The 11,755-nt window shown below is 41.4% G+C and overlaps 2 protein-coding genes across 5 annotated transcripts in view; both read right to left on the reverse strand.

Moving 5' to 3' along the window:
• TENT2 (terminal nucleotidyltransferase 2) overlaps positions 1-2,783 on the reverse strand; it is a 40,318-nt gene extending 37,535 nt beyond the window's left edge. Inside the window, exons 1-4 of one of the 3 annotated variants that reach the window (XM_085214574.1) lie at positions 2,615-2,783; positions 2,358-2,443; positions 1,612-1,685; positions 89-275 (exon numbers count right to left, since the gene is read on the reverse strand). In XM_085214574.1, the coding sequence (XP_085070700.1) occupies positions 89-240 (152 nt within the window). In that variant the 5' untranslated portion in view covers positions 241-275; positions 1,612-1,685; positions 2,358-2,443; positions 2,615-2,783. Of the gene's footprint in view, positions 1-88; positions 276-1,611; positions 1,686-2,303 lie in introns of all 3 variants that reach the window. The other 2 variants (XM_085214575.1, XM_085214573.1) reach the window with 2 other exon arrangements.
• A 739-nt stretch (positions 2,784-3,522) lies between these two features.
• Positions 3,523-11,214, reverse strand: LOC104917147 (uncharacterized). Of its 2 annotated transcripts, XM_085214576.1 has the most exons (3): positions 11,081-11,214; positions 7,474-7,706; positions 3,523-6,506 (listed from the first exon to the last, which is right to left on the reverse strand). In XM_085214576.1, the coding sequence occupies exons 1-3, from the start codon at positions 11,088-11,090 to the stop codon at positions 6,396-6,398; spliced, it is 354 nt and encodes a 117-aa protein (XP_085070702.1). In that variant the 5' UTR covers positions 11,091-11,214; the 3' UTR covers positions 3,523-6,395. The 2 variants fall into 2 exon arrangements, 1 of the variants encoding a protein (XP_085070702.1); XR_014880700.1 differs by lacking the exon at positions 3,523-6,506 and having other exon boundaries at positions 6,513-7,717.
• Positions 11,215-11,755: the final 541 nt, after the last annotated feature.

An 11,755-nucleotide genomic window follows, 5' to 3' on the forward strand; every position in this document is an offset into this window, starting at 1 on the left:
TATCCCCCCAAACAGAAATACTTCTTTCAAAAGACAGTCAACTGTACTCATCAATTCAATTTCCAGTAACAAATTTTACTGTACTTACACTGCATTCTGAAAGCTAACATGAGCATTAACAATCTGCTGGTGAGAGAGAACAGGTCGTATATATAAAGGAACCTTATTGAGGAAATTATTCTGTTGCAGATGTTTAGGAGGAAATCGTGGACGACCCAAGTTGGTGGAGTTTGGGAACATGCTCTTTTGCTCGAGGTGAACATGTATCCTTTTACCTTCAATAAAAACAAACAAACAAATGAAAATAGGCAACAAATAAATAATAATTACTTTCTAAACTTTGGGGTTTAAAAATTTGCATTATTTAGAATATTTTTCTATGTATTGCTTAAGAAAACTGTGATTGCAGGCTAGCTGCATCTCCTTTCAGGATAAGATGGAAAATAAAAACATTGTATTCTCCAAGTTTCACAATTACTATTTATTTATTTTTAGATTTGCATTTTTTGTTTGCTCCCCTCCAATTTACATTTAATTTTAGAAAAAAAATCCGTGAAACAAAATTTAAGATTTATCATTTCAAGGAAAAATAACGTATTTGAATGGAAAGTGTTTCATAATCCAATTATTAAAAAACAATGTGTATAGTATACTCCATCATAAGACCATGACGATGCTGCTGATCACCAAGCATAAGCAAAATTAGTTTTTCTGCATGATATTCAAAGAAGCTGCAGAAAGATAACAGCAATTGGAAAGTAAACTACTAATACTTAAAAAATAAATGCATACCATTGCTTTATACATATGTTTATATAATGATTCCGTAACAGTAAAGTTAATTTTTCTTTTAAATTTAAAATTTATTCTGACACAACTGACTATTTGCATAGACTATGCATTAACAGAACTACTGAAGGAAAATCTGTCTGTACAACACGTTCAACTGCTGATGATTTACAAATCCTCAGTACTGCACAGTAGGGTCAACTTATATGATGGAAACAACAAAAACTCAGAATTTACAAGTCAAGATCAGATTATAAGATTTTAAAATACCAATTATCAATATTTTATACCTCTCTCAGCTACAGTGAAAACTTGGCAAAATTCTGAGGTTTCTTCAATTATAGGTTTTTTTTTTTTTTTTTTTTTCCCCCTTAGAGCTCATATAAAAACCTTGCAAACAATCAGGGTGTCTCACTAATCATGAGCAACTGTGTTGATTAATCTTAACAATCTGCATGAAAATATTGACCTAGTTATTACAACATAGGGATTCAAACATAAGAGGGAGAAATTTGTTAAACATTTAAAGATTCAAAAATCAGAAGAGTAATGGTAGTGCTTCCCTAATTATTGTATCAAAACCTTTTGTCAAACTAATGCCATAGTAATGCAACGGCAAGAAATGTTACACAGTAGTCTAAGTTCGGAATAAAATACCACTTCTAGGTTCTCTTAATTATCAAAGTAATCACATACATATAACTGTATTAACAGTTACATTAGTAGCTATTCTGTCATATTATGAAATAAAAACAGTTATTTCTAGCTTCACTGTAGTAAGGTGTCATATTTGCCACAGTCTTGACTTCATCTTTCACCTACCACTACAAAATGTCTTTGTGTTCTGGCCTCTCAGACAGCTCTGGCAGATCGTGCAAGCAGCATTAGCACAGAACCTATGCAAAAGAATTGCAAGGAGTTTATTTGTGCACAGTTCCTGCAATGAAAGGACATTTGTCTTTCTCTCCCACTCCACCTGCCCCCTGTCACCTGACATTTGCATGTAGTCTTAATGATACTTAAGCACAGCCTCAAACCCATGGAAAAGTACAAACAAAACACACGCATCAAACTTGCATTAAGAGGGGAAATAGACTCAGTAAGGATTACAGTGAGAAATGTGTACTTTGTTAATGGAGGGACTTCATCTTCACAGACGCAAGTCCCTTAAACACTCTCGTTTCCACAGACAGAAACTTAACAACATGTAGCACCCCACACCTCCCTCTGATCTCCTCAGGTGCTCCTAGGGCGTTAAATATGCTGTACAGAAGGCGACGGATATATTTCATCAGCAACATAGCAGAACCTTGCATCACAACTAAGGATATAGCTGTTACAGCAACAGGTTTTCAATCCTTAAGACTGCAAATAGCAGAGAGGGAAGCAACAGAGAGAGAGGGGGGAAGCGACAGAGGGGGTGAAACCAAAAGCAGTGAAGCAGTTTCCCTGACTCGAAACCCGAAAAGCAGTGAAGCAGTTCCCCTCAGTCGAAGCCCGGCACAACGCAGTACCTGCGCTGCCCCGCAGGAGCTGTGGCTGCACTTAGGCGGTTCCTCGGACAGTACCTTGACTGAGATGGCGGGTGCTCCAGGAGCACTGCAGCTCAGGCTCGCCCCTCAGAGAGGCACTTCTTTCAGACAAGCGCGTGCTTCTGCGGGAAGTAAACAAGGGACTGCCAGCACTCCTCCCCAGCGAGCGAGCCCGAAGGCCCGGCCGCGAGGCCCTTCCACCGCCCGGCCCAGGTCCGGCTCCGCCACGACACGAGCCCCGCCGGCACGCTCACGTCGGGCTCGGGCAGAGACCTCTATACCGTAGCACCCACCTCGACCGTGTTTCGCAGACGGCCGAGCGCGGCACAACCGGAAACAGTAGGCCAGCTCCGCTCGCTGGGCGCGAGCCTTCACCCGGACCCACACCGGGCGGCAGGAAGAGCCAGCGCCGCCGGCCCTCTCCGCCCGGCGCATGCGCCGCCGCCAGGGACGGGCAGCCGGTAGCGGACGTGCTGGTGGGGCGTCGCCGTCGGGTTGCGGCTCGGCCCCTGGCCAGCAGTGGCGGCCTGTAAAGAAGCGGAGCGAACGCGTTCGTCGGGCTGCGCGTTCTGTGTTCGTAGCTGTCACTGTAGGCCGGGCGCGTCCTCCCCGCGGCCCAGAACAGTTCGCGCTGCCGCCCGCGCCCCGTGCTGCCTTGTCATCATGGCGGCCGCTCCGCGCCCTGCTCACTTGCAAGGAAATCCTGCCCGTTATCAAAGATTACAGTTTGAAAAGGCAAACGTGGTGACGAATTCCATGTGTTTCAAGGAATAAAGACAAAATAGCCGAAATGAAAAGTGTCAGCAATTTTTTTAAGTTGAATTTCTGTTATAAAATCTAGTTAGGTGATAGCAAATGTGATTATGGAAAAATCGAAACCATTTCCGGCCGTTGAGTTTGTTAAGCAATGCATGGAAAGCACAGCAGACAGAAATGTCCTGATGTAAGAAAAGATTTTTTTGAAATAAGTTCATCTCACCAGTCTACAGCCAGGTGAACCGAAGGAATAGGAACATCTATTAAAAAAAGATTTGGAGAGCAAAGCTGGTAATTTCAAGTTTTATGCTTTGGTGATAAATTACTGCTTCTACAGATACAGCTTAACTTGCCTTTTTCATTCAAAGCACTGAATATAATGTCACCGAAAAAATGGCTTCTTGGGTGTATTGGAAATATCCAAATAATTTTCTAGGACGGTATCTCTGATAAAGCAGATTTTATTCGTGATTGCAATGGCGGGCCTCCTGCAAGCAGGAGGGCACCCAGAAGACAGAGTTACATCTTTTATTCCTTTTCCCCGACGCTTATCTCTTTCTTCCCTAGTTCCTCATTGGCTGAGTACTTTAGGTTCACAATCTTCTCGACACTTCACTAAACTTGGAAACACTTGGACAAACATAAATTTTTGCTGCATAAGCGTAAATCTGTATTTAATTAACTTATTCCACACCTGATCATTATTTTGCAGATATCTGCTTGTTCTTCTTTCCACAAAGATAAGCTTGGAGAAAGACAGGGGTGTATCTTGGTGCGTGCCTGTCACATCCGAACCTTCTCACAGAGTGAGACAGTTTGGCCTTGTATAGAGGCCCTTAAGTTCTTTGATGTTTGCTAAATCTGTTCTTCTTTTGCTGGGAGTTTCTTATCCTAACAGAACAAATCTACAGTATGTTTTCTAATCCCTAACACACTATGCTCGCATTGTTTCAAACATTTAACAACTAGAACAGTTTTGCAAGAAAGCATTAATCACATAATTCAGTAATAATGTTTCTAAAGCATGCCGCTAACATATATAGTATTTTACTTCCTAGATCAACTATTTCTAAGGATAAGTTACAGAATACAAATGTATTATGTTCTACTTCTTCAAACCAATTGCAACTTCTTAATATCAAATGCAGAAACAACATTCCATTCCCACAATTCCCCCCTCTTTTTCTTTCACAGTGTTGATTTCTGCAATTCCCTTTTTTAAGGTACGATTCTAAAAACTTCTTCACTTTCTCCATTCTCCATTTTGTCTAATATCATCATTTTATCCGAGTACGGTTGGTGGTTCCACTACTGTTTGCTTCAGCAGTGCAGTTTTGATTAATCACTGTACCAATCCCCTCATGTAGGAGATACAGCAATTGATGGCCGTCAGGACTCCTTCTACCACAATCAAAGAAGTAAATATGGACACAGTCATCCCTTTTCATTTGCCAAACCAGGACTCCAACTATCCAGTGAGGGAACTATCTATTCCTGAGTTTTCAGCTAATTCACTAGCAAGAGTAGTAAGCCCCTGTAATTGCTCTAGTTATTGTGCCATCCGGGGCTGTATTATTTGGGATAAAAGTACAGCAATGAGTGCCCAACATTACAAACACAACCCCCTTTTTCAGCTAGTATCATGTCTACGGCGATCCTGCTCTCCCAGGCCATCCTGCTTGTAGCATGCAATTGTTCTGCAATTCCCTTTATTGCCTTCTTTGTATAGCTTATAAATCTTTGCTGATTGTAATAGATGTAGTTTATCCAATCTAATTTTTGTTAATTGTCACCCACCAGAATAGAGATTTAAATCCTGCAGCAATTTGATTTCTAGACTTAAATTCATCAGGGACACCTCAGTGCACAGGTACCTCCCCAGTTAGATGGGAGAATGGACCGTAAGATCTTCCCACCGCAATATCACCAGAGATCCACTCCAGGGAATCCCAGCCTTGAATAGTTCCCTGCTAAATCTTTCGTAGCATCCAAGGTTTCACTGCATAGTTAGAAATTCCCTATAGGCCTGGTAGCCCTCACAGCCTGTCTTGAGAGACAAGCTGTATGGTTACCTATGGCCATGGAAAATGCAGGAGGGATTTTGGCATCCACCTCCAATATTGGGGGAAACAACAGGGGGAGTGATTTATACATTTCATTTCCCCAGGCGGTTTTCTCCTGGTACAGGGCAATCATGCATTGCATCCCTTGGGAATCTTTGATCCACCCCAGAGGAAGGGGTACTACCTGAGCTACAGGCTGTCCCAATGCGCACGCATAGCAGTTGCTATAGTTGAGACTCCAGACAGTATAATTAATCCATTCTACCCAGGCATTCACATCCCTGTATCCTGTCTCAGTTTCAAATGTTTGTCTGAGATCTTTTATTTCCATAATTACTACAGCTGCAGGACTTTCTCTCCCTTTTTCTTATCCTGGACCTTTTGAGTATGATCACGCAATGAATCCTACACATCTACTCTGAATCTAGCTACTGGATACTTTCCCCAAATGTTTATTCCAATCCCAAAAGTGATGTTAACAAGGCTATCGCCTTGCTAATTGTTATTGTCACTGGATTACACTGCAAGGCTTGGCAGTCTGGTTGGACAGTTCCCTTAAACGTACTAATTCTTTTAGGGTGTGTGATTGCAGCGTATCAAATATCCCTGGGGTATATGTCCAGCCTTGATAGGCAGTTGCCCACCATACATTATTCGATTCCCCACAGGGGAATCTCTTATTCATGCCTAATTCGGGACACAGGTATTTCTCTTCATGACTCAATTATCGTTGGGCACTTAAGCTCCTACAGGCTATCACATTGCAAACATCAAATGTGATGGTCTGAGGCGTTTCTTTCCTTGTTACATTCACCCACATCATAACAAGGTATCCTCCCGCTCCTCTCTGCCGGTCATTCTTTTCCCAAGCAATCAGTTGACTGAGACATTCTTTAAAGGTAATCACTGTCAGAATCAAAACTACTAATTGGTCCCTCTCCCACATTATTATTAACTCCTAAATATCTATTCCGTTACTATAGTGAAGAATAGGATATACTCTACTAGAAGTACAAATATATGTATATCCTAAACGCCTCCCTACCTATACAGGTTATGAACATAAATAAATAAATAAATTACAGATTAGTTTATTTGCAATTTCTTTCTAATTTTTATCTTTAGAAGATACTCCATTGCAACAGTTTCTCAAGTTTCAGGGTTAGTGGAGGGTTTTACTCAAGAGTAGTGAATCCAACCTTTCTCGGCTGTCCTGACTTCTGTTGTCAGAAGTACTTGGAACAGTCCTTCCAAGTCAGGTTGCAGCTTTGCCTCCTTCCAGATCTGGATGAGGACCCAGTCTCCAGGTTGGAATGGATGAATCGGAAATTCCAGAGGTGGTGTCTGTGCTAACAATCCTTGGATCCTGAGAGACGATAGTGAGGAAGACAATCTGAGTATACAGTTTTTAAGAAACATATCTTTAGTTTCAAACTGCGATATCTCATTTTTCCTTCAGCTTTATTTTTTAAAGGGGTTATTTTCAACCTTTCCCTATTCCCTTCCTTTGCCCAGACCATGGGATCTATATCTTTTTCATCTGTCTCAGTTAACACATTCACTGATACTGTAATTCCCTCCTGACAGGTTGTTATTTGTATTTCCAATTTCATCATAAGATCTCTCCCCAATAAATTACTACCTGCATCAGGTACATCCAATAATTGTCCTGTTATTGTCTTACTCCCTAATCTCAATTCAGTGTTTTCAAAAAGTGGTACTGTCATCCCCTTTCTCTCTACCCCACTTGTACCCTGCTCCTGGTACTAGGATTGTACAGTTACTTTCTGGTGTCTGTACTCCTCCCTCCTCATATGTTTTATTATGTTCCCTTAGAACCAAATTCTATAAAATACTAAAGGGTGTAACAATGTGTCCGTCTGGGTATGCACCCATCTGTCAGCTTGCTCTCTTCCCTTCTAAATCATTAATTAGATTCCTGTTCTCTTTAGAATACCTTATAGGTTCTGGCTAAGGTTCAGATATTTTAAGTTTACCATCTGGAATTAAAGCCAGTTCACCAATTTCTTTTCCTTCAGCTGCCTGTTTTGCCACCTGATCCACCATCATATTCCCAGTTTCCTGTACAGTGTCACTCTTCTGATGTCCTTTACAATGTGTAACAGCCATGCTGCTCTTTGGTAGATTTACATCATGCTGAATTTGTTTTCCTTGTGTGTAAGCAACCTTCACTCTTTCCAGATGGTACCATGAGTGGGTACCACCCCAAAAGCATATTTAGCATCTGTCCATATGTTTAAGATTCTTGTCAAGGCAGTTATTTCAGCCTTCTGAGTGGAAGTCCCCACAGGTAATGGTTTTGTGTCATTTACCTTGTCAGTAGCAGTTACTGCATATCCTGCCTTACAGTTTCCTTGTCTCACAAAACTGCTTCCGTCGATGAATCCAGGAATCCTCAGTGTTGTCCAATGGTTCCTCCTGTAGATCTGACCAACTGGCACAGACGGTTTCCATGCAGTCACACACTGCTGGTTTGGAGGTAGCCCTCCGTTGGTGCTCTGGGTGTTCAGCAAATTGCTTCTTCTTTTTTGATCAGTTGTGCTTTCTGCTGAGAAACTTGATAGCCATTTAAATCAAGAAATTCAGCAAGCTCACAGTCCATTGTACACAGTTCTCCTTTGTTGCTGTGGCATCTACATATTGCAGTAAGGTTCCAAAATGGGGTAGAGGAACCCAAATGTTAGGCTCACAAGCTGACCAATTCTCAAAAATCATTGGGCTGTTCTCACAACCCTGGGAAACACTGTCCAGGTTAACTGATTTTTTTTTTTATTATTATTATTATTATTTTATTATTTTTCCCATATTGGAGTTTTTTTTTTTTTAATTCAAAAGCAAATAATTTTAGACTTTCTTTGGCAAAACCAGGCAGAAAAGGTGTACTTCAAGTCCAGAAGATAATATCAACTTACTAATTCCTTAACTTGGTTAATAAAGTGTATGGATCTTTCACCACTTAGTGTATACCTTCAACTATTCTATTACTTGCCCTCAAATCTTGTTCCAAGCTATAGCACTTGCTTTCCGTATTTATTTATTTATTTATTTATTTATTTATTTATTATTTATTTAGGTTTGGAGTATTGTATTTGGATTCATATTCAACTAGTAACTCAAACTCCAAAAAATATCTATTATTTCTTTTATCCTTCTACAATCACATATCCTCAAAGGTCACTGCTTTACTCTGACTGGGCTAACTCTTGCTTTTAACTTAACTTCTGTGTAAGGCTGCATTTTTGGGTCTGCCAAGTATCCCTGATATCCACACTCCTAAGCGTATCTTATTCAAGATTTCTGTAACTTCTGGAGCTATAACATTGTTCTTCCCTGTTTGTGTTAAAGGCAGACTTAGAATTCTCAATCAGTTAATACTGTTTGATCCTTAGCTCCAGTTTTATTTAATTTCTTGCCAGAGTAACCTGGCATGTACAAAAATTTATGTATTCCTACTTGTTTTCTCAGTCTATATTTAATTAACCCCAGAAAGTAAGCCTTTTCTTAGTGGGCATTAGCTCCTTCTACTGTTACAAAATCATCTACGGGTGGTAAGAGGCACCCGAAATATAAACTTCTTTATCCTGCTCCCCTAGCTGTAATTCAACCAGAGGATCTGCTAGGGTAAATTTCCCAAATTCCCATCCTTCATCTTTGCAACCAGAGTGTTCCCTCTTTCTCAGTAATTTACACATTACTTTCACTCAGTGGGACGGAGCCCTCCCTGGGCTCTTCCAGCCCCCCCTCACCTCTCTCTCTGAGTGGATCCCTGGGTCCTACTGCCTTACTCTAGTGCCACGACAGTAACAGCTGCTGTTTTTCCCAATTTCCTTACTATCTCTGTTTCTCAATCAGTTTTTGCTTGTTTGTTTTTCCTTCACATCGCTCACCTCTCTTCAGTCCTGACATCCCTGTTGCACCCTTCTCATCTTTGCTTTCCTCAGCCTGTGTCCTTCCCAAACTTCTCACTTTCCAAACTCTCATCATTACATAAACTACTAACATCATACTTCAGTTTTACCTCCTCCTCTCCAGAGGCTTCCAGTGCTAACACTGGGATTTCGGGTTTCCTAGATCACTGCAGAGGCTATTCTCACTTCCAGTGCCCTATCCTCTCTGCCTCCCCCCTTGCAAGTAATGTTGTTTACAGCAGTAGTCTCCATCTGCAGCTCACTCTCTCACACCAAGGTCTTTTTGCAGGGGAACAGTGCAGGGGGGTTGCTCTCATGCCAGCCCAGATAAACTCACTTTCTCTTTAACCCTTTTTCCTTTGTGCATTATTCCACTATTTGTACCCTAAGTTACACTTCCACATACCCTCAATTCTACTTCTGTATACCATCAGCAATTACACTTTCTTATACCATCAAAACAGTTCGTCCCATTCCTTTCAAAATCCACAAATCAAATCGTACGGTTCGTTAACTTCCACAAACACCCAGCACTTGGTCTCTCATGATTAAGTATTCAATTATAAAATTGGTCTCATTATTCCATTCATGTTCCTAGTTTCTTATTTAATATTCCCCCTGATTCACCAGCATTGTTTCTCCAGTGAGCCAAAATACACCCCAGGGGGGCTTCCCAGTATCTCTTTAGACACCCTCAGTTCCATAACAGCCTCATACATGACATATCATAACATAACATAACATAACATAACATAACATAACATAACATAACATAACATAACATTTTCACGACATAAACATTTAACAATCACAAAGACAGTGACAATAATCAGTACAATTTATCCTCAGGATCCTTCCTCTCTCTGCCTCCCTCCAGAACCCAACCTTCCCTCTGTATTCATTTCCCACACTTGCATAGCTGCCCACCTCCTTCTCTAATAAACAACATATCAATTATAATGATCATTTCCATCCATGAGTAGAAATTAGGCCATAGAAATTGATCTAATTGTTCTGTACACTTATAGGATCCTCAATTAAGGAATTCTTCTTGAAACTCCTAACTTTTTTTCTACTAAAATCAGCAGGCATTAGCATACCCTATTTCCCTTTGACTTAAGGAGACTGCCCTAAGAGGATAAAGTGAAGTATTAGAAAGGTTAGTGTTCGAGAAAGGAAAACTCTCCAGGTCCCATTCACATTACTCCAACTCCCTCAGTAATTGAGAGTTCATTCTCTCTGCCACTTGCATTGCTTTAGAGATTGAAGGAGGGAAAGTTATCTAAGGAATCCCATTTATGATCTTTCTGTTTCTCTTTCCTTTTTCTTTTGAACTTCAACTCCTTGTGAGGAACTTTTTACTTCTTGCACCCATTAAGCGACATAAGCCAATTCTGTTTCAGAAAAAGGAGTCTTACTGTTTACATATAAATACAAAGTCTGACAGGTCCAATCTTCATCAGACCCCTATTTTGGTCAAAATAATGATTTTCCCTGTAGTGATTCTCTAGGCTATGTTTGTATACAGTATTTATACATCTTTTCCCTGTCTTTGTCCCTACTTTTGGGGTTGGTTTTCCAATTTTGAAGCATTTCTCCTAAGGGGCTATCTCTAGGCACGATTTTGGGGACCTTTTTCCCCTGCTCTCAGGAACTCCTATTACCATCCCTCCAGAATGCTACCGTGAACTCCCTAGCTCACAGGTTACCACACCTTGATTCTCAGATTTTGGGCCCAATCCCTCAGGAGTACTATACTCCTATCTCTCGGATTAATAGGGGTGTACTGCTGGCACTCCGTCAGGTGCACAGGGTACTATACACCAACAGTTCCCTCCCGAGACTCTTCCTTTCACCAACACAGCTGCTTCGTCCGTCCCTGGCCGTGCCCCTCACGGGACAACAGAACCACAGTTCGGGACTGCGCACTCGCTTTGCACTGAAGTGCATCTCAGTCACACACACTCAAGAGTCTCAACCGACCCCCAAGGCAAGAATTAAATTCCCTTACCTTGGTCCATGCACGAAGTTACCAGGTTGCAATAGCCGACACCCGTGCCTGCCTGCCCCTTGGCTTTTACAGAGTCCGTCCTTTATGTAACAGTCTCGGTTTCTTATCGGCCGTCCCAGGGAGTCACCTCACCACCCAGACAGTGGGGTGCACCTATCCTGTCCAGGGCAGTGGGGGAAACCTCAAGGGGCAGTAATTATCCCAGACGAGCCCCCAAATTGTTGGAAATATCCAAATAATTTTCTAGGACGGTATCTCTGATAAAGCAGATTTTATTCGCGATTGCAATGGCGGGCCTCCTGCAAGCAGGAGGGTAACCAGGAGACAGAGTTACATCTTTTATTCCTTTTCCCCGACGCTTATCTCTTTCTTCCCTAGTTCCTCATTGGCTGAGTACTTTAGGTTCACAATCTTCTCGACACTTCACTAAACTTGGAAACACTTGGACAAACATAAATTTTTGCTGCATGAGCGTAAATCTGTATTTAATTAACTTATTCCACACCTGATCATTATTTTGCAGATATCTGCTTGTTCTTCTTTCCACAAAGATAAGCTTGGAGAAAGACAGGGGAGTATCTTGGTGCGTGCCTGTCACATCCGAACCTTCTCACAGAGTGAGACAGTTTGGCCTTGTGTAGAGGCCCTTAAGTTCTTTGATGTTTGCTAAATCTG

This window comes from Meleagris gallopavo, chromosome Z (assembly GCF_905368555.1).
Source record: "Meleagris gallopavo chromosome Z, MGAL_WU_HG_1.1, whole genome shotgun sequence".
NCBI lineage: Eukaryota > Metazoa > Chordata > Aves > Galliformes > Phasianidae > Meleagris > Meleagris gallopavo.